The 21,524-nt window shown below is 40.6% G+C and overlaps 1 protein-coding gene across 1 annotated transcript in view; it reads right to left on the reverse strand.

Moving 5' to 3' along the window:
• Nucleotides 1-357: 357 nt before the first annotated feature.
• LOC117508133 (endothelin-converting enzyme-like 1) overlaps nt 358-21,524 on the reverse strand; it is a 209,187-nt gene continuing 188,020 nt past the window's right edge. The window contains 3 exon segments of the mRNA XM_034167795.1: nt 358-1,783; nt 2,002-2,078; nt 10,891-10,986. Coding sequence (XP_034023686.1) covers nt 1,684-1,783; nt 2,002-2,078; nt 10,891-10,986 — 273 coding nt within the window. The 3' untranslated portion in view covers nt 358-1,683.

Here is a 21,524-nt window from a genome sequence, read left to right on the forward strand (position 1 = left end):
AGAAGTCAGACTACCAGAGCAAGAATTTAGCTGAGGAAGCTTCTGCGATTAGAAGCGAAACATCCTCGCATCAAGCAACCCAGTCCAGTCAAAGATTCAAGCTTCTCTACTATGGAAACCATCTGGACAACTGAGAGCCTTCACAGAAACCTTCCACAAAGAATCTCTAATTAGCCAATAGCTCATTTTACTTGGCTTATTCTGTTTACTTTTGCAGACTGTTAGCAAAAAGGAGGCAGAACTAGAGAGGTGGACCTCTATGGTTCAACATGGGGAGGCTGAGAGCTTCACTGGAGGGCATGAGTGTGTGAATAAGTGTGTGAGCACATGACACGATAACCGAGACATGAACACGTAACAGCGAGTGATCTGGATTTATTTAAACATGAAAGTGTGAGCAGCAGGGAAGGAGGGACAGCAACCACGGGTCAGCTAGCAGCTACAGAGTCAGACAGGTTAGTTTTAATGTGTGTGACGTGGATCCATCAGAACTGTGTTGGTCAGTTTTAGAGACGAGAGAGGGGAGCATGCACTCTCAGCAAAACAACCTGTACAACATAACATCTGATACCCACAGCCACTATACAAAGAGATTTTTTTTTTTTAAATACAAAAGTACTCTTAAATAACACTGTATACAAATGTATGATTTCCAGCCATCAAAGATGTACCTTTTATACACAGAGTGCTGGTTGGTAAACTGATTAACATCATCAGGAAACACAGCGATGTCAATAATTCATCAGAAATTCTTTGAGTTCCAAGAAAAAAGGTGCAGTTTCTGCTGCAAACTCCAATGAGGGGAGGAAAAAACAACAAAGTCCCAAACCGATCTCCTTAATATCAGCTGTGGTTTCTTTGAATGGTAGAAACTTCTGGTATGCTGAAGAGGTGAATGTGAAGATCATCTCCTCCTTTTGGTGCTGCACTACAAATCCTGAGAAAAACTTCACCATGAGTCTGCATCCCCCCGACACCCCATCCCCCTAAATTAATGACTTAAACAACATACAAGCACAGTAACAAGACCAGTGCAGGCAAACAATACCACAGTCATGATAACATGATGATTGCACGGTGACTTCTGTTACGTTTTGTCACAAGGGTGCAGCATCGCCACACTAATCGGCAAACTCGATTTACCGACTCAGAAACAAACCACAGCTTTGTGACTGACGCTGCTGCTGATTGCAGTTCATCTGAAACTGGTCCTTGTCCACATTACATTCAGGAGTAGAATCATAATTTGTTTAATAATGTTAAATTTTACTTGATTATTTTTTATAGTTGATGCTACAAAGAAGAGAACAAAAGAGGAAATATGCTGCTGAAAAAAAAAAACAAGTAGTTTGTGAATCTGTGATATATCTGATATATGCTAAAATACAAAAATAGATGATTTTGAAAACAAAATGCAAATTTAAATATATAAAAATATATAATTAAATGTTATATGTACATGATCAATGGTTGTGTGTGTGGCCCATGGTTTCTGGATATTTTGCTGTTAAAAATGACACTTGCATAAACTTCCTCAGCTGACGAAATCCTTGCACCGATGTTGGGTAGATTTCCATCCGGAGCAAGCTGTGCTCTGCCGACAATTCGCTCTGTTAGCTCTGACGAATGAGACGTGGCACAGGTCGGGTCTGTAGCTGTGCAGGTCAGCCGGAGGTTAACGAGTTACCATACGGAGCATTTGTCCACAGGGTGCATTGGGGAACCTCTGGGACAGTGGAACACACGGGCGAACTCGTCAAACTGAGAAACGCTGCCGATCACTCTGCAAGGAGGCAAATGGAAGTGTGAGGTAATTCTAATGTTTGCAGGTATGTGATGATTACAACAGCTTCATATTGTTGACCCAATCTCCTGCACCCAATCCTCAAATGTAAATGCAACACCTGAATATGATCAAAAATTCTTGTTCCAAAAAGTAATTGTTCTTAGAAATTGTGGAGCTCATATTGACACACTGGTGCATGTATGCATGCATTATACCTGTAGTGTTCTGGCGCATGTTTGTCCGTTAGCAGCTGCAAGTAGATTGACTGAGATCTTCTCTTCATACACCAGTTCTGTAAAGGCACCACAAAATGTCAATGCAGTAACACTGAGCCAGTGACTGTGTCTCACCTCAGGGGTTGCGCATCATTCTAATGCCGCGTTCACACCGGACGACGCATGACGCCACAAATTTGCATCCCTCGTCTGGTGATGGACGCGCCACCATCGCCCGGTGTGTTGCTCTGCTTTCGCTGTGAAAATTCGCCCCAATGCGTCATCAAATAGGAAGAGCTTCCATTCCGCTTGCCGTCAAGTCAACATGCCGGACCGTGATCACACGGAGCAAGCTGCTGTGCTCTATTTGTTGTGGAAAGCTGACAAACATCGCCAGCTGTGCTGTCCCTGGGTTCACAACACCCTCATGAGACGTTCCCAATTCGGGGAGTTTCATTATTTGCTGCAGGAGCTGCGTCTGGTTGATGGCCGCTTTCAGCAGTACTTCCACTTTCCAGGACCCAGTTTGAGGACCTCCTGTCCCGTTCGCACGCACATGTGAACAATTAAAAAATAACTTTCTGCCACTGCAGTTCCTCGCTCTCCCCTTCAACTCTGTCAGAATTGTGTTATAAACCAGTCACCATTTGTTTTATTATACATCTGTGTAGTTAATAAAATTATCTTCACGGACGATTCGTTCGCGTGCGCACATGAAAAAAACTGGCTACTGCCGCTGCTGCGGTGCTGCTGCTCGCTCTCCCCTCAAACTCTGTCAATTGTGAAATAAAGGACAAAAGGGACATAAGTCCTGCTCACAGGCTGGCTGCCAGAGACAGGACATGTCCACATCAAGTATAAACTCCAGACATCTCCACGTCACTACATATTCAGTCCCTGATTAGTCATCGCGACACGACAAGATGAAAAAGTTCAGATTTTTCAACTTGGGGAGGAGGGCAATGCGACACAATATCATGCCACAAACGGACCAATCGCTCAAAATCGCTTCATTCGCGTCCATTGCGTCGCATGCTGTGGCTTGGACTTTTGTGGCGCCACAGTGCTTCCTTCCATAGGGATTACATGGCAATCTGTCGCCACCGTCACTCCTGTGTCGTCCAGTGTGAACGCGGCATAAGGCTGTGGACTATGAAGATCTGGCCTTCCGACACAGTGAGGCCGAACCAACTATTCTAATTAGCCAGTATAGCCCACGGAAAATTTTGCTATTGCATTATAAGTGGTTCATGCCCTAGCAACCTTGACAACTGCCTGTGACAAGCTAGCGTAGTGGGCGTAATCTGCATTTTAAACATTTTTCAAAATATTTTTACACTTTATTCAAACATTATTTATTTATATTTGTACATATCAAGTCTGAAATTGTATTTTTTATTTTTATTTTTTTTTACTAATTTAGTCTTGGTGAGGGGTGGAAATCTCACAAAGAATATACCTGTTGTACCATTAACTTTTGGGCAAGAGAAAGCTGCATTCAGCAGCCGCATTCCAAGAAGCCTTTGAAGTGGCTCAGCTATGCCGCGGCACCATGATGAATTCAGCCCCTGAACTGAGAGACAGCCAGTGTCAATACAAACTGATTGTAGGATTTCTCCACAGTCTGGCCAAAAGCAGGCATACACAACTGGACAAAAAGAGTTTTTATGGACAAAAATGGTCACAGTTAGTCTCAATGTGATGCTCACTGTGTTTTATTTTTAGTTTTTTAGACTTAAAAAACAAAACTGAGGAATTGGATGCTTTTGGGCAGCACGGTTGCCTTACAACAAGAAGGTTCTGGGATTACTTCCAATCTGGGCCTTTCTGTGTGGAGTTTGTATGTTCTCCCTGTGTTCACTTGAGTTCCATCCAAGTGCTCCAGCTTTCCCCCCACACTTCCAAATTTATTTATTTATTTGTTTGTCTGTCTGTTAGCAGGATTACATCATAACTACTGCATGGATTTTGGCAAATTCTTCACCACAGATCGATATTAGGCCATGGAAGACTCCATTAAATTTTGGAGGTGATCCGGATCCGGATTCTACATCAAGATTTCACTTTATATTAGCTTTTAAGGATTACGTCAAAACTACTTCACAGATTCTCACCAAATTTGCACCACAGATAGATATTAGGGCATGGAATAATCCACTGAATTTTGGAGATGATCTGGAGTGTGATACTGGATCAGGATTTCAATTTGTATGCTTCACTTTGTCAGATTTTGAGGATTACATCAAAACTACTTAACTGATTTTCACCACACACTAGTGTTATGCCTTGGAAGACTCCATTAAATTTCTGGATCTGGATCCGGATGCTGGATTTCACTTTGTAGACTTTTAAGGATTACGTCAAAACTACTTCATGGATACCACGCAACCACCACAACAAATAACTAAAGTGCTGTTTGTATTAAATACCTCTTTACTTCTAAAATATACACCTGGACATAGTGGCCACACAACACAATCTTTGTCACATCGGACCATGAAACATTCCTCAATGCTTTATTGTCTCTTGGGTCAGCTGCAAACTTTATTTGAGCTTCAGCGTTTTGAATTTGAAGCAGCAGCTTCTTTCGTGCATGGCACTCTCTCTTTATGATCATAAAGTATATCTCACTTAAGGGTAGATGATGGCATCATTGTTCCAGTAGCTTCCAGTTCATGCCAGGCCTGTGCCTTGTTGATTGGAATGTGACAGTTTGGGTTTCTTCCAGACCTCAGCACAGCGGCTACACTTCCCAATAACATGTACTTGCAAACAGTTGTTTTGAACTGATGATGCTGGAATCTGTAGTTGTTTCGAGATGGTTCCAAGAAACATTCTTGGCTTGTGTAAATCTACTTCTTCCTCAGATCTGAGTTCCCTTTGTGCTGTGCTCTGAGTGGTGTCAAACCCTTTTTGTGTTGGCACAGAAAACCTACCAGCTGCAGTCAGTCACGATCAATAATAAGAATTTAAGTGATCTTGGCATATTAACAGACACCTTTGAACTTTCAGCAACACTGAATTAATAATCTAAGCAGGTGTAAATTATATTTGTGACCTTGTATGTATAATTTTGACTGATTTCAGAAAAGCCAAAATACATGACAACTTGTGCTCCAACTTATTGCTTTTTATCTATTAAAGAGATATATTGTACAATCATTCTGCCCTAGAAAAGAGAACAGTGAAAAGGAATCTTTACAACTCCAGCATTTCCATGATCTTCCTGGAAAAAAGAGCCTTAGCTTTTGCATTTTGTATGAAAATTTCAGTGATTGTTGTAATGATCTTGCAGTCATTAATATTCTGCTTTATAAAAGCCATCCATTGACTAACGTGTCCTTCAGTTAATAAAATATTCCAAGTAATATTTCCAACACAACCCTCTTTATGGACATCGTATTCTTGCATATTGAGCATAACTTGTTGTAAGTTCACTGCTAATACTAGCCATTAGAAAATTAAGGTAATTTTGCACAGTCTGTTTTTCATATTCACAAACATCAAGTGTAGGAGTGCTGGATCAACAAAAGCGATCAGTTTTTTTGAAATCAGCTTTCTGCAGGCTGGTTTGAATGTGGTGATGTCTTCTGCTTTGTGTGGCTCCAGCCCCTATGGTGTCATAGAGGCTGGAGGTGGATATAAAGGTTGAGATTGCTGTTAAATCCCTTCTTTGATTTGGATGTATAACTGTATCATCAATAGAATTTGTGTCAAGATGACGCAAATTGTATTATATGTAGGACCTATACGCCGGATATTAATTAATCAGGCTTGAAAATGAGGGGCCAAAGAGCACAACAAAGAGTGTGAGGGAACCAGTAAATTGTACGCATTGTGAAATTTACCAGAAGGACTTTGTTGATACTAAGCGAGTTGTTGAGCAGTCATAATACTACGGAGCCCTGGAAGTGTCATCGCAAAATGTTTTGCATGTGGAGAGAATGTGCACACGTTTTATTATACGTATTGTGCGCTCATTTTATTATATTGTGTGCACGTTTTATTATATTGTGCGCTCATTTTATTATATTGTGCGCTTGTTTTATAATAATGTGCACACGTTATTATATTGTGTACACATTTTATTATATTGTGCGCTTGTTTTATAATATTGTGCACATTTTATTATATTGTGTGCATGTTTTATTATATTGTGCACACGTTTTATTATATTGTACACTCATTTTATTAAATTGTGTGCACAGCTCTTTAGTTTGGGATTTTTGTGCATTGTTGTCATTCACCCTAGTGACGTTTCAAATCCTGTGAAACTTTGAAGAGGCTGCCGTGCTGCAAGATCTCAGTAACATTGAGAACTGCATTGAGACGCTCTGATCGGGCTTCACTTTAACCGCTGCACATGGACAACACCATTAACATTGCAACATAAAACTATTTTTATATTGTAAGATAAGATAAGAAAGCCTTTATTCATCCCTCAATGGGGAAATTTCAGAGTCACATCACAGCATAGAACAGTAGGAACAGAAGGGCATGCAATAAAACAGACAAGTATCTCTTAAAAACAAGAACTAAAAAAAGCACTGAGTGCCGGGTAACGCTAAGGCTACCATTGTTCAGTTCAATGCTGCACTGCCAGGATGATATACACTGTCGGGATGTAAAAGTGATCAGATAAAGTGTGAAGCGTGAAATGTATGGCTGGTGCCCACGATGTGTATTGGGAATGAAGCAGTCTGTGGCAGCGGTGTGAGCGGAAGTGTAAGGAGCGGGGATACTGGGCAGAGGCGCTGAAGACAGAGCAGGGGGAGGAGGAGGAGGGGTTGTGTAGAACCTCAGGAAGTGCTTGTTGAGGTCATTAGCCCATTGATGGTCACCTTCCGCCTGTTTGGGAGGGGGTTTGAACCCAGAGATGGTCTTCAAGCTGCTCCACACCCCCCGGATGTTCTGGTGTTGGAACTGCTCCTCCAGCTTCCTCTTGTAGGCGGTCTGAGCTTTGCGAATTTCCCTCCTCAGTTCTCTGTGTATATTCTTCAGGGCCTCTTGGTTCCCTGACTTAAAGGCTCTCTTCTTCTCCTTCAGCAGAGTCTTTATATCAGGGTTAATCCATGGTTTGTTGTTCGAAAAACACCGCACTGTCCAGGTATGTACGGTGTTTTCAAAGCAAAAGTTGATGCAGTCCGTGATGCATTCTGTCATGGTGTTTATGTCCTCCTTGTGAGGGTCACAGAGTTCGGACCACACAGTTGTGCTGAAACAGTCTCTAAGTGCCGCCTCGCTCTCTGCAGACCACTTCTGTACAATCTGAGACTCAGCAGGCTGCCTTCGCACAAGGGGGACATATACTGGTGCCAAATAGATGAGACTGTGGTCTGATCTACCCAGTGGGGGAAGGGGGGGAGAGGTGTATGCCTCCTTCACACTGGCAAAAAATAAGTCCAGTGTTTTATTGTCTCTGGTGGGACAGGTCACATACTGAGTGTGTGTGGGGAGGACAGAGGCAGGGTTGGAGTGGTTGAAGTCACCAGTGGTGAGGAACAGGGCCTGTGGGTGTCTTGACTGCAGATCACTGATGCAATTTAGCAGATGCTCACAAGCGATTTCAGGGTTAGCAGATGGGGCTACATACACAGCTATCACCATAACTTGTGAAAACTCCCGAGGCAGATGATATGACCTAATGCTAACAGCAAGAAGTTCTATGTGTTTGTTGCACATCTGCATCTTAACAGTACAGTGTTCTGCTTTGGACCATTTTTCACTCACATAAACTGAAAGTCCTCCTCCTTTCCACTTCCCACTCTCCTCCGTCCTGTCCAAGCGTAGCAGATGAAAGTTGTTGATGGCTACAGCAAAGTCTGGTATGGTCGGGGTGAGCCAGGTCTCCGTGAAAATCATCAGTGCACTGTCTCTGTATTCCTGCTGGTACCGTGTGAGTGCAGTCAGCTCGTCACACTTTCCGGTAATAGAGCTTACGTCACCGGTGATCACAGAGGGAAGTGCAGGACAAGGGCAATGTTTCTTCTCTTGGATCCTGCGTCCGGCCCGACATCCACGACGAAACTGCGTAATATGTCCGAGGGGATGTTGTTTTCTTCTTTGTCCCATGGGAAAAGCCGAGCGGCTCCTCTCAGGGCAATCAGCTGTTCTTTTGTGTAGACAATAGGCACGCGGCATGCGGGGGGTGTCCCGCTACGCTCGCTTCCTGATCATGTCGTTCTGGGTGAAAGTGAAGTTTGCTCTTTAACGTCTTGATTATTGTTCTTTACAACACTGTTTGTCCTCTTTGTTCCAGACTAATATATATATAATATGTCTGAAATTCAGTTTGCGTTTATTAAATTCCATGCAGATTAAACGTAGCAGACATGGATTATTTGTTATAATTGTTTTAGCAAGTTTTCAGGGTATCATGCAACAGTCTCTTATTAACATGTCGAAAAGCGTAAAAAAATTACATTTTTGTAGTATAATATTCATTTACAATTGTCATCATGTGGATTCTCTATGTTGTTTGACTGCAGCGACTCTCTGGCGCGCAAGGGATTATGGGATACGTCAATAGGGCGAATGTATGGAGCTAAACCCAGGCCAAAAGTTTTGTAATCTGAAAATAAAAAGATTGAAAAAATAAATTTTGAAACTGAAAATTCAATGTTTGTTCTTGAATTTTAGAATCATTTAAAAAGTATTATCAAAATAAAAATAAGTGTAAGATATATATTTTTCAGTTTAAATAAATTTTTGATTCAGCTCTGTAATTATTTTGATCAAATAATTTATTTTCATTCATATTTCTTTTTTTCACCTTCAGATCTTTTTTTTCACTTTCAGATCTTATTTTTTCAGTTTCAAACTTTTGGCCCCGTTCTGGCATGGGAGGGCGTGGCTTTGATTGAATTGTGGAATTGTGAGTGACAGGAGAGCAATCAGCCCTCACATGATGTTGCTTTCAGGAAACGTGGGTACTTTGATAGATAATGACTTAACACTTTCTCTCCACTATATTGTCTTGATGCCTGTAAATAAAGTAATGCTAAAGACAAAGATGTCTATTACAAGTAATTCTAGACCACTCTTGGTCATTTTTGATGTTTAAAAACTGGAAAATATGCAAGATTGTAAAGTTTAACACCTATACCTAAAAAACTGATGTGTCCCAAATCCACACAAGACCGTGAACACAGCGCAGCATCACCTCTTAAAAATGAGGCAGGTCGCTCATTTTACAGGCTGCCAGCAGTTATTGTCCATCAAGCAGTGGAGTGTTACAAGCTTTATAAGTGACACACAGAGAGACCTGGCTCAGCAGATCTGAAGGAAGCTTTAATATGGCCAGAACCACGCGGACCGCCAGTAAATCCAAATCCAAAGCCGCCTGGAAGAGCGCTCCGCCTACCGGCGGTGTGAAGAAGCCTCACCGTTACAGGCCCGGCACTGTGGCACTCCGTGGCTACCAGAAATCCACCGAGCTGCTGATGCACAAGCTGCCCTTCCAGCACCTGGTGAGAGAAATCGCTCAGGACTTCAAGACCGACCTCCGCTTTCAGAGCTCCGCTGTGATGCTCTGCAGGAGGCCAGCAAGGCTGACCTGGTCGGCAGCTTGTGGATCAGCAGCTCGGTGGATTTCTGGTAGCGGTGGATCTCTCTCAGCGCCTCATTGCCGGGCCTGTAATGGTGAGGTTTCTTCACACCGCCGGTAGTCAGAGCGCTCTTCCGGCATTGGCTTTGGATTTACGGGCAGTCTGCTTGGTTCTGGTCATATTAAGTTTACGCTGTGAAACTGCCGGCCACTTTGTTACATCATCATTAAATTCACTATCCGGTACAACATATGGATCCACTGAACCAACTGCTACACATCGATCACAATAAACAGCTTAATCTCGAGGGTTTAAAGCCTCGTAATAAGCTTTCATTCTATTTTCTTTCACGCGCCAGCTGCATAGTAATCCACAATGGAGACAGGAGCAGAGTCATTATCTATCAAAGTACCCACATTTCCTGAAAGCAACATCATGTGAGGACTGATTGCTCTGCTGTCACTCACAATTCCATGCCCCTCTCAATTGAAGCAACGCCCTCCCATGCCAGAATGGGGCCAAAAGTTTGAAACTGGAAAAATAAGATCTGAAAGTGAAAAAAAGAAATATGAAAGAAAATTAATTATTTGATCAAAATAATTAGAGCTGAATCAAAAATATATTTAAACTGAAAATATATATCTTGTACTTATTTTTATTTTAATAATACTTTTTAAATGATTATAAAATTCAAGAACAAACACTGAATTTTCAGTTTCAAAATTTATTTTTTCAATCTTTTTTATTTTCAGATTACAAAACCTTTGGCCTAGATTTAGCTCTATACGAATGTAGTTTTAGTGCATTGATACCCAGTGGTGGGCGAAGCTAACCAAAAAGTTAGCGTCGATAACAGCTAATCAGCTAACTGAAAAGTTATCTTTTATAAAAAGATTAAAATTATTTGACCAAAATTTATCGGAAGATAATTGATTTGATGATGGTTTTCAGAATTATCTGAAAAACTAATCCAATAATGAAAGCATTAGCTTTGATAATAAGCGGTTAGCGGAATTGTGCCCACCACTGTTGATACCTGGGAAAGTCAGATTAAAATAGTTATTAATGAACGCCCGATTTTTCGTATATAAGTTGCAACACCTCCCAAACAATAATAATAATAATAATAATAGTAATAATAGTAATAATAATAAACTGCTCTGGAAAATGTTAACAGAATCACTATCCAAAATCAATACAGCACACACCTTACTAATATACATATTGGTGTCAGTGCAGAACTGCTTCATGATTTCTTTTTGATGAGCTGCACTGGCTGAGGGCCATATTCCTTGAATGCTTGCAAAAAAATGTCATGGACACGGCTGTGAATTATAATTACCTGTGCAAAAGCGATGAACAGCAGCTGCTCATGAGTATATTTAAGCCCTGGCAGGGGTCTCTCTGGACCGTGTTCCCTCACCCACTTCTGATACGCCTGTAGGGATGGAGATGGGGAGCAAGGTGTGAATAATGAGACACAGAAGATACAAATCAAATTATATCCTTCACCTCATGTCCAAAAGAGCAAATGATTTTTTTGGTACCTGTAGACAAAACTATGAACTAAAAATTAACAGAAAGTGTAGAGCTATGAGGGCTGTCCATTGAAGATTCCCCCGACCAACTTCCGGTCAGTGTGGGAGGCTGAAATTACACATGTATAATAAATAACACATTTCTATGGGTCATGTCATGTGGTATTTTGCAGCCTTGAACACCATCCGGCAAGGAGAGACATGCCACACCGCTCAGTTTTGATGGCCTTCTGCAATTTCTGCAGCATTGTAGCATAGTATGTCCCGGTAATTGTGGTACCCTTTGCCAGGAAATCCATCATCACTACTCCATGCTGGTCCCAAAAGACCGTTAACATGACCTTGCCTGCAGGGGGTGGACACGTGTCTTTATCGGAGATGATGAGCCATAATGCTTTCATTGCTTTGGCTGGGCTTTAGTCTCAGGGTTATAGTGATGGACCCGTGTTTGATTAGCCTGCCAAAGAAGTCCTCCTAGTTTTCTTGGCACATGGCCAAAAGTGCCTGGTAGCATGTGACTCATTCCTGCTTCTGGAAAGGTGTGAGCAAACGGGGAATCCATCGTACAGACAACTTCCACATGTGCAAATAGTCATGGATGTTTTTTTCCACAGACCCCAAACTGATCTTGACATTTTAGGTTAGTTGGTGAATGGTTATATGGTGATCCATGAAAAAAATGGTGGCATCTAGCTGGTGTCTTCATCAATGGCAAGACTGTGGTTGCCCGGAAATGGGAATCGTTTCCACCGATGTCCAACCACAACTGAACTGACAATGGCAGTCTTGACTACATCATATGATGTGGCATCCTAACCTGCAGGGCCAAAAAAGGTCACGAGGGCCCCCCTACTAGCCAGGGGCTATCCCTCAGAGCTGGATTTTAGCTCAAAAAGGGTTAAAGACTTTATGACCTCAGGTTTGGAAGTCATCTATATTCTTTCTGAGTTTAGTTCTAATTATGCTTCACAAAGTGTGTTTGTTTGTTGTAGCATATGGGGTAGAAATACAGATAATACACAATATTCTAAGGAAAATGACATCACAAAGTAATCTACTGAAAGTAGCCTCTTATTATGTTAATGGGTTGCGTAGCCCAGTCAAAAGGATAAGTAAAATGAAAAAAGGGAGTGGGAATATTTTTCTTACAGGAGACCCATTTGACAGATAAAGAACATGAAAAGCTAAAGAGGAATAGGTACAATCAGGAGTTTTCATCATTTTATAAATCAGGACATAGAAGAGGGGTGTCTATATTTGATTTTAAATTAGTTTTGACATGGCTAAGATGATCAAAGACAAAGAGAGCAGGTATATTTTAGGGCCCCTTCACACATAGTGTGAAGTTTGGTTGACGTCTGGTCAAAAATGGCGAAACAGTGGGTGGAGTAAAAAAAATAAAAAATTAAAGAAGAAACATACCACTCATGGGACAAGAATCCGTGCAGTCCAAAAGCTCTGATTGCCAGTCAGAGACTTTACCAATGAGCTACGGAGCTGTCCTTTGAAAGCTGCAGGAATCTGCCTCATATCAGGAAGGACATGGAAGTATTACAAAAAAAATTACACACCATATAAAAGCACTGCATTTATCAAACGAGCAATACAAATACAGTGGGGGAATAGAGAGGTCTGCATTTTTATCGTAGGTACACTTCAACTGTGAGAGACAGAATCTAAAAAAAAAAAAAACAAATCCAGAAAAATCACATTGTATGATTTTTAAATAATTAATTTGCATTTTGTTGCATGAAATAAGTATTTGAGCCCCTAGAAAAACAGACCTTAACAATTGGTATAGAAACATTTGTCTGCCATTACAGAGGTCAGACATTTCCTGCAGTTCTTGACCAAGTTGCACACACTGCAACAGGGATTTTGGTCCACTCCTCCATACAGATCTTCTCCAGATCTTTTAGGTTTTGAGTTTCAGCTCCCTCCAAAGATTTGCTATTGAGTTCAGGTCTGGAGACTGGCTTGGCCACTCCAGGACCTCAAAATGCTTCTTACGGAGCCCCTCCTTAGTTGCCCTGGCTGTGTGTTTGGGGTCATTGTCATGCTGGAAGACCCAGCCATGACCCATCTTCAATGCTCTTACTGAGGGAAGGAGGTTGTTTTCCAAAATCTTGCAATACATGACCCCATCCATCCTCCCTTCAGTACGGTGCAGTCATCCTGTCCCCTTTGCAGAAGAGCACCCCCAGAGTATGATGTTTCTACCCCTATGCTTCACTGTTGGGATGGTTTTCTTGGGGTTGTTCTCATCCTCTAAACACAGCAAGTGGAGTTGATTCCAAAAAGCTCTATTTTGGTCTCATCTGACCACATGACATTCTCCCATGCCTCCTCTGGATCATCCAGATGGTCACAGGTGAACTTCAAATGGGCTTGGACATGTGCTGGCTTGAGCAGGGGTACCTTGCTGCCCTGCAGGATTTTAAACCATGACGGCATCATGTGTTACTAATGTAATCTTTGTGACTGTGGTCCCAGCTCTCTTCAGGTTCATTGACCAGGTCCTCCTGTGTAGTTCTGAGCTTTCTCAGAATTATCCTTACCCTACGAAGTGAGATCTTGCATGGAATCCCAGACCGAGGGAGATTGACAGTCATCTTGTGTTTCTTCCACTTTCTAATAAATAATCATAACAGTTTTTTTCTTCTCACTAAGCTGCTTGCCTATTGTCCTGTAGCCCATCCCAGCCTTGTGCAGGTCTACAGTTTTGTCCCTGGTGTCCTTAGACAGCTCTTTGGTCTTGGCCATGGTGGACAGGTTGGAGTGTGATTGATTATGTGCACAGGTGTCTTTTATACAGGTAACAAGTTCAAACAGGTGCAATTAATACAGGTAAAGAGTGCAGAATAGGAGGGCTTCTTAAAGAAAAACTCACAGGTCTGTGAGAGCCAGAATTCTTGTTTTTTGGTAGGTGATCAAATGCTTATTTCATGCAATAAAATGCAAATTAATTATTTAAAAATCATACAATGTAATTTTCTGGATTTTGTTTTTTTAGATTCTGTCTCTCACAGTTGAAGTGTACCTACGGTAAAAATGACAGACCTCTACATTCTTTGTAGGTGGGAAAACCTGCAAAATTGACAGTAGATCAAATACTTATTTCCCCCACTGTATGATCCATCTGTTTCTCTGTACATGGCCCATGGTCACTGACATACAGTCATGAAATAATATGAATGAGAAGCAGTGTGCTCTGATGTCCACAACTACTGGTCCGGTGTGTCCAGTTGGCCGCGCATGTGTTCTGCCTGACATGCATGTCTTGTGGATGGCGCATGGCAGCATGTGGAACAGAGCTCACATGGATGACGTTACGGTCAGATCGCCCGCTGCGTGTTCTGATCTGAAGATCCATTTCAACCTGGAGGCTGTCATTGTCCGCTCCATGCATGCACTTGCTCGTATGCTTGTCGCCACAGCGATACATGTTTTTAATATATATCCACATAAGTACAGCAATCAGACACACGCGCCTCACAGTGGACAGTTGTTAGTCCATGTCTGTCCAAACACAGTAGGCATTGTCCAGTTGGAATGTCCAGAATGACAGATCACCACAGCCACTTCTGTCATAACCACACCTCCTGTCAGTTCTCAGCGCACACACCAAAGCCACAGTCGTGTGGAACTTAGACAAATTTCTCTGCCAGTACGACAGTGGTCATCTGTAGGCTGTTGTCATGCCAAGATTGCGGCTGGCCACACATTTTCTTTGTACCATGCGAGTGGTGTTAGATGTTCGTGTGTGTCACCTGGATTTTGGCCGAAACCTGCAGCGAGAGGGTGCGATGGGTTCGCACAGTGCACACTTTGTCTTTCAGCCACTGGTGTGTGCAAATAGTTGTAGCAATAGGTGTACGAGGCATTAGAGGCAGGGACCATTTCACACGGTTTGCACACGATTCCTGCGTCATGTGTACTAAGTGCGCACTTCGTCCAAACTTTGTCCAAACTTCGCACTATGTGTGAAGGGGCTCTTAGTGATTGGCAGATTGGATGGTGAATTGGTGTCACTTTTAAATGTCTACGCGCTTCCAGGTTCAGATTGGGATTTCTTTAAACAGATTTTTGAGTTGGTAACAACACAAGGAGAGGGGATGTTGATTGGAGCAAGTGATCTCAACCAGAGGCTTAATCCACAACTGGACTCATCAGGGAAAGTGCAGCAGAAAAATACTATCGGCAAAAATATCACAAAAAAAAAAGAAAAAAAAAAAAGATATCACAATTGGGAATTTTGGATATCTGGAGGGAACTCAACCCCTCTATCAGAGATTATACCTATTTCTCAGCATCACACTCTTTGTATTCTAGGACTGATTATTTTTTAATATATGCTAGGGATAGGTATAGAAATTGTGATATTGGGGTGAGGGACTTGTCTGATCACTGCCCAGTATATATAAAGATAACCATGGGAAGAGAAGTGAAAAAACAATTTGGAGACTGAACTCAAGCTTGTTAATTGGTCAAATGAAAGATGAAATTGAAAAAGAGATTGGTGAATATGTCAAACAAAATGACAATGGAGAAGTATTTCTGTCAGTATTGTGCGATGCATGCAAAGCAGTTATGAGAGGGAAATTGATAGCTAGATCTGCATATAGGAATAGAATTAAATAGGAAAGACTTAAAACTTTAAAAACTGATTTGAAAAGACCGGAGAAAGAACATAAAAACTCAACTGATAGTAAAATATTGGCTGAAATCAAAAAGAAAAAAACAGAGATTAATGACATTTTGATGCAAGAAATCCAGGAAAAAAAAACGATATACACAAAACAGAGGTATTGTGAGGCTGGGAGTAAATCCGCAGATGATACCCAGCTTTATCTATCCATGAAGCCAGAGGACACACACCAATTAGCTAAACTGCAGGATTGTCTTACAGACATAAAGACATGGATGACCTCTAATTTCCTGCTTTTAAACTCAGATAAAACTGAAGTTATTGTACTTGGCCCCACAAATCTTAGAAACATGGTGTCTAACCAGATCCTTACTCTGGATGGCATTACCCTGACCTCTAGTAATACTGTGAGAAATCTTGGAGTCATTTTTGATCAGGATATGTCATTCAAAGCGCATATTAAACAAATATGTAGGACTGCTTTTTTGCATTTACGCAATATCTCTAAAATCAGAAAGGTCTTGTCTCAGAGTGATGCTGAAAAACTAATTCATGCATTTATTTCCTCTAGGCTGGACTATTGTAATTCATTATTATCAGGTTGTCCTAAAAGTTCCCTAAAAAGCCTTCAGTTAATTCAAAATGCTGCAGCTAGAGTACTGACGGGGACTAGAAGGAGAGAGCATATCTCACCCATATTGGCCTCTCTTCATTGGCTTCCTGTTAATTCTAGAATAGAATTTAAAATTCTTCTTCTTACTTATAAGGTTTTGAATAATCAGGTCCCATCTTATCTTAGGGACCTCGTAGTACCATATCACCCCAATAGAGCGCTTCGCTCTCAGACTGCAGGCTTACTTGTAGTTCCTAGGGTTTGTAAGAGTAGAATGGGAGGCAGAGCCTTCAGCTTTCAGGCTCCTCTCCTGTGGAACCAGCTCCCAATTCAGATCAGGGAGACAGACACCCTCTCTACTTTTAAGATTAGGCTTAAAACTTTCCTTTTTGCTAAAGCTTATAGTTAGGGCTGGATCAGGTGACCCTGAACCATCCCTTAGTTATGCTGCTATAGACGTAGACTGCTGGGGGGTTCCCATGATGCACTGTTTCTTTCTCTTTTTGCTCTGTATGCACCACTCTGCATTTAATCATTAGTGATCGATCTCTGCTCCCCTCCACAGCATGTCTTTTTCCTGGTTCTCTCCCTCAGCCCCAACCAGTCCCAGCAGAAGACTGCCCCTCCCTGAGCCTGGTTCTGCTGGAGGTTTCTTCCTGTTAAAAGGGAGTTTTTCCTTCCCACTGTAGCCAAGTGCTTGCTCACAGGGGGTCGTTTTGACCGTTGGGGTTTTACATAATTATTGTATGGCCTTGCCTTACAATATAAAGCGCCTTGGGGCAACTGTTTGTTGTGATTTGGCGCTATATAAAAAAATTGATTGATTGATTGATTGATATAGGCTTAAAAAGGAGCAAACATTGAGAAACATTTACAAAATACAAGATCCACAAACTAATTCTGTGGTGTACAAGACAGATCAAATTCACAAATGTTTTGAATTTTAGTATGATAGGCTGTACTCCCAGGCACATAATAACAATGAATCCCAAACTGATGTTTTCTTAAATGGCTTAGATCTACCACAAATAACAGAAGAACAAAATAACTAATTGATATCATATATCAGATCATATCAGAAATAACAATGCAAGAAATAAATGCAGCAATTTCTAAACTCAAAAACAATAAAAGCCCAGGGACTGACGGATATATATTAGCATAGTATAAAACTTTTTAAAAAAACTTTGATCCCTTTATTACATAGAACTTTTAATTGGATAATGAAAGGAGGAGCTATTCCTGATGCTTGGAGGGAAGCAATCATTTCCTGAATTGCAAAGAAAGGCAAAGATGCGACAAATTGTTCAAACTATAGACCGATAAGTGTACTTAATATCGAGTACAGACTATTCACAACTATTCTAGCAAGGCGTATTGAAAAAAGTCTGCCAGATATTATAAGTTTAGACCAAACAGGATTTATAAAGTGTAGACAAACACATGATCATATTCACAGAACACTGCATATTATGCAACATATCAGTGAAAACAAACATTAATAATGCGAATGGATGCAGAAAAGGCATTCAATTCGGTAAGGTGGGAATTCTTATTTAGAGTAATGAAGAGATATTAAAAAAGTAATTGATGAGGTGATGAAAATTAAGATACTAATTCAATCTGAAATTATGTACCTTGGGAAAGTCGAAACTTTGAATTTAAAAGAAGGGGATGATTATAAATTTATAAGCATTATGCTATTGGCTAGTAAAAAAGCAATATCCAGAAGCTGGTGAAGTGATCTGCTGCCTAAAGTGGAAGAATGGTTTGATGTAATGTTAAGAATTTGTATTATGGATAATTTAACGGTGTCACTAAGGGCCCTGTCCCACTGGAGAGAGGATTAATTACGCATGAATTGAGTATACAAATTGCGGGCGTTCCTTGTCGTCTGCAATAAAAATGGCCAAAAATGACAAATGTCCCAGTATGAATTACGGATATATTAATAATATATAGCAAATATATGATGAACAATCACGGTTATATAACGCATGTAGTGAGGAAACTGATCCGACACATTGAGATTATCACGGCAGTATTACGGGTGTATTATGAATGCATCGCGTACGTGTTGCACGTGCACGGCATCTGCATTGGGGTCATAAAATAAGCGCACTCGCTCCTTTTGGCATCACTATTCACACCAACAATACAGCCTCTGGAGCATTTGCTGGACTTGGACAAGTTGATCACAGAGTTAATGTTCATGTTGTCATGTGAGGGTTAACTGTTCATGAGTTAGGGGAGTGGGAGGGGGGAAGCCGCTCGGGGTGTGAGACGGTGATTTTTTTTTGAGAGTGTCACAGACTTCAGCGTGAGTTGTGGCTAAACAGCAACACTTCCTTTTGTTGGTGTTATATAAAAGTCCTGGATTGCAGCAGCTACGTCTTTGTGGCTCTCCACAGCTGGACTTTCTGCCACATATAGTACTTTGGGTTTACGTAACGTGTTTGTTATGCATTCACAGATTGTCCGCAAATCAGCTGCAAAGCAGATGTAATAAAAACACTTTATTCATGGCCAATTTGTATGCATTCGCTACAACTTATTTTAGTTTGTGATGTGGACATGATAGGCATGATATATATTTGTTTTACACACTGTCCCGGTCCGCTGCCAAGCTGCAAATCCCCGTCAGTTGCCCCGTCAGATATCAGCGGTTAACAGCAGATATACAGCGCATAGAGTGAGTATGTATTATGTATGAATTGAGTATGTATTGAGTATGTAAGGTGGATGTCATCCGCATCCAGATTTTTGAGCTACTCAAAAATCTGGGCTACTCAAAAATCCTGGCTGCGGACATGTGTGCCTCTGCGGATGATCACGGGCGTGTTCGGATGACGGCCGACTCATACAGGCATGTTACACGGATATTGTGGATGTTTGGCGAATATGGGCCAATTTTGTGCGCAATCCATACGCAAATCCTCCTGAACGCCAGTGGGACAGGGCCCTAAGAATGGAAGTTGAAAAACTTAACAGTATCTAGGAAGGATGGTTAAAATATATTAGACAACACAGAAATTATTTTGTTTAGGATTGGTTGAGATGTCTGTAGGGTTAAATATCAGTATATGTAGATATAGACAGAAGTTCATGTATGTATGTATAAGTATGAAAGTCGGGAAGGATAGCAATTTGAGGATCATTACTTCGATCAACTGAAATACCACACCCTGGTTCAAAGCTACAAGTTTGTTTGTTGTTTATATTTGCTGTTGTTTTATTACTATTATTATTATTATTATTATTATTATTATTATTATTATTTTCAATAATATTATTTTTTGTCTTCTGTAATTGTACAAGGTGAAAAAGATGAATTACCAAAAAAAAAAGAGAGAATTGTACACAACAAAAAACGGCAGGTGATCGCTGATGTCACTAATAAGTAATCCACACGTTAAATTCCCAACAATAACGTTTGTTAATATATTGAGTGTCTGTGTTCGTAGTAATCCTGGTTGGGTGTGTTATTGCTGGATATAATCCCATACAGAACACAGAATCTCAGAATTTCGCTATATGTATATCGCCATGAGGATTTAGAAAATCTATGTTAAAGTCTCCGCAAACAAATAAAAGCTTATTGTTTCTAATTGAGGTGTACATTTTGGATGTACATTTCAGTGTCTATATTCGACCCGGGAATTCTGTAAATACAACTTATAATTATGATTTTTGATTTTTCACAAATAATCTCTACAGTAACACATTCCATGACACCATCCAAAGAAAATGACATATTTGGAACAATTTCACAGTAATGATTAGATCTGACTTAAAGAGCCACACACCACCTCATTTATTTGCCCTATTTCTGGCAAAAAAAAGAGATAACCCTCAAGTTGGACAGAATCAACATACTCTTCTTTTAACCATGTCTCAGTAACTGCAATAAGTGAAAAATATGTATTAGCAATTATGAAACAGTCCAGGATTTTGGAAAAATTCATGGAAAAGCTTCTGCTATTAAAATGTAAAATAGAGAGTGCACCATTTATGAAGGAATATTGCTTAAATTGTTCCTCAGTAAAATAATTACAGTGGTGATTTCTATATTTGAGAAAGAAACAGTCCAGAACAATATTATTTTCAATGTTATGAAATCTGTGGTTGGTGTCATCAAAATTTTTTAAATTGATCTCCTGTGCAGGAGTAAATTTTGAAGAGTCAGTTGCCATCCCAAAAGAACTGTAATCCACAATCCAAATATGCAGTTAAGTCTAACTACACGGTGTAAACCTGAACATGTCACAGAATTTCTCAAGATTTTGTCCCTTAACGAATGAAACATCCTTACTTAAAATGTTCTAACGGACTCAAATTCTTGATGCATGACCTCTGGCATTTTCAGGTGCATTGTTTGGTTTGATAAAAACCTTGCAATTTGTGACCCAGACTGAATTAATTTTGCCCTGTTTTCTAAGTAGCCTAGCTTTCCTGGTGATGTCTGCATTACTCTCGGTAAGATGCTCATTTATATAAACAATTGTACCTTTCAGCTTCCTTCCGTGTTTGAGTAATTCAATTTTATGCCTTCTGTTTGCAAAATGGATGATGATAACTGGAGTAGATGTCTTATCCCGAGTCGGCAGACTGTGACATGCTTTGATATTTTCATTATTAATGACAATATGTTTACTGTTGAGAAATGCAGTCACCTGTTCCTCCGTGGTTTCCTCGTATGCACCATCATCAGAACTAACTCCTGTAACAGCTTGTGAAAAGTTCCTTGGTTTAATTTTTAGCCAAGAGATGATGACATCATTTTTACTTTTAAAGTATGACAGAAGAGGAAGGAGTGAAAATGTAAAAGTGACAAATCACAGCCCTTGCAGTCTCTGTCCTTAAGGGCCCGGTCCCACTGGGGAGAGGATTAATTGAGCATGAATTGAGTACACAAATTACAGGCATTCCTTGTCGTCCACAACACAAATGGCTAAAAATAACAAATGTCCCAGTATGAATTATGGATATATTATTAATACGAGGTCTGTTAGAAAAGTATCCGACCTTATTATTTTTTTTTAAAAAACCATATGGATTTGAATCACGTGTGATTGTGTCAGACAAGCATGAACCCTCGTGCGCATGCGTGAGTTTTTCATGCCTGTCTGTTGCGTCATTCGCCTGTGAGCAGGCTTTGAGTGAGGTGTGGTCCACCC

The sequence above is a fragment of the Thalassophryne amazonica genome, chromosome 4, assembly GCF_902500255.1.
Source record: "Thalassophryne amazonica chromosome 4, fThaAma1.1, whole genome shotgun sequence".
NCBI lineage: Eukaryota > Metazoa > Chordata > Actinopteri > Batrachoidiformes > Batrachoididae > Thalassophryne > Thalassophryne amazonica.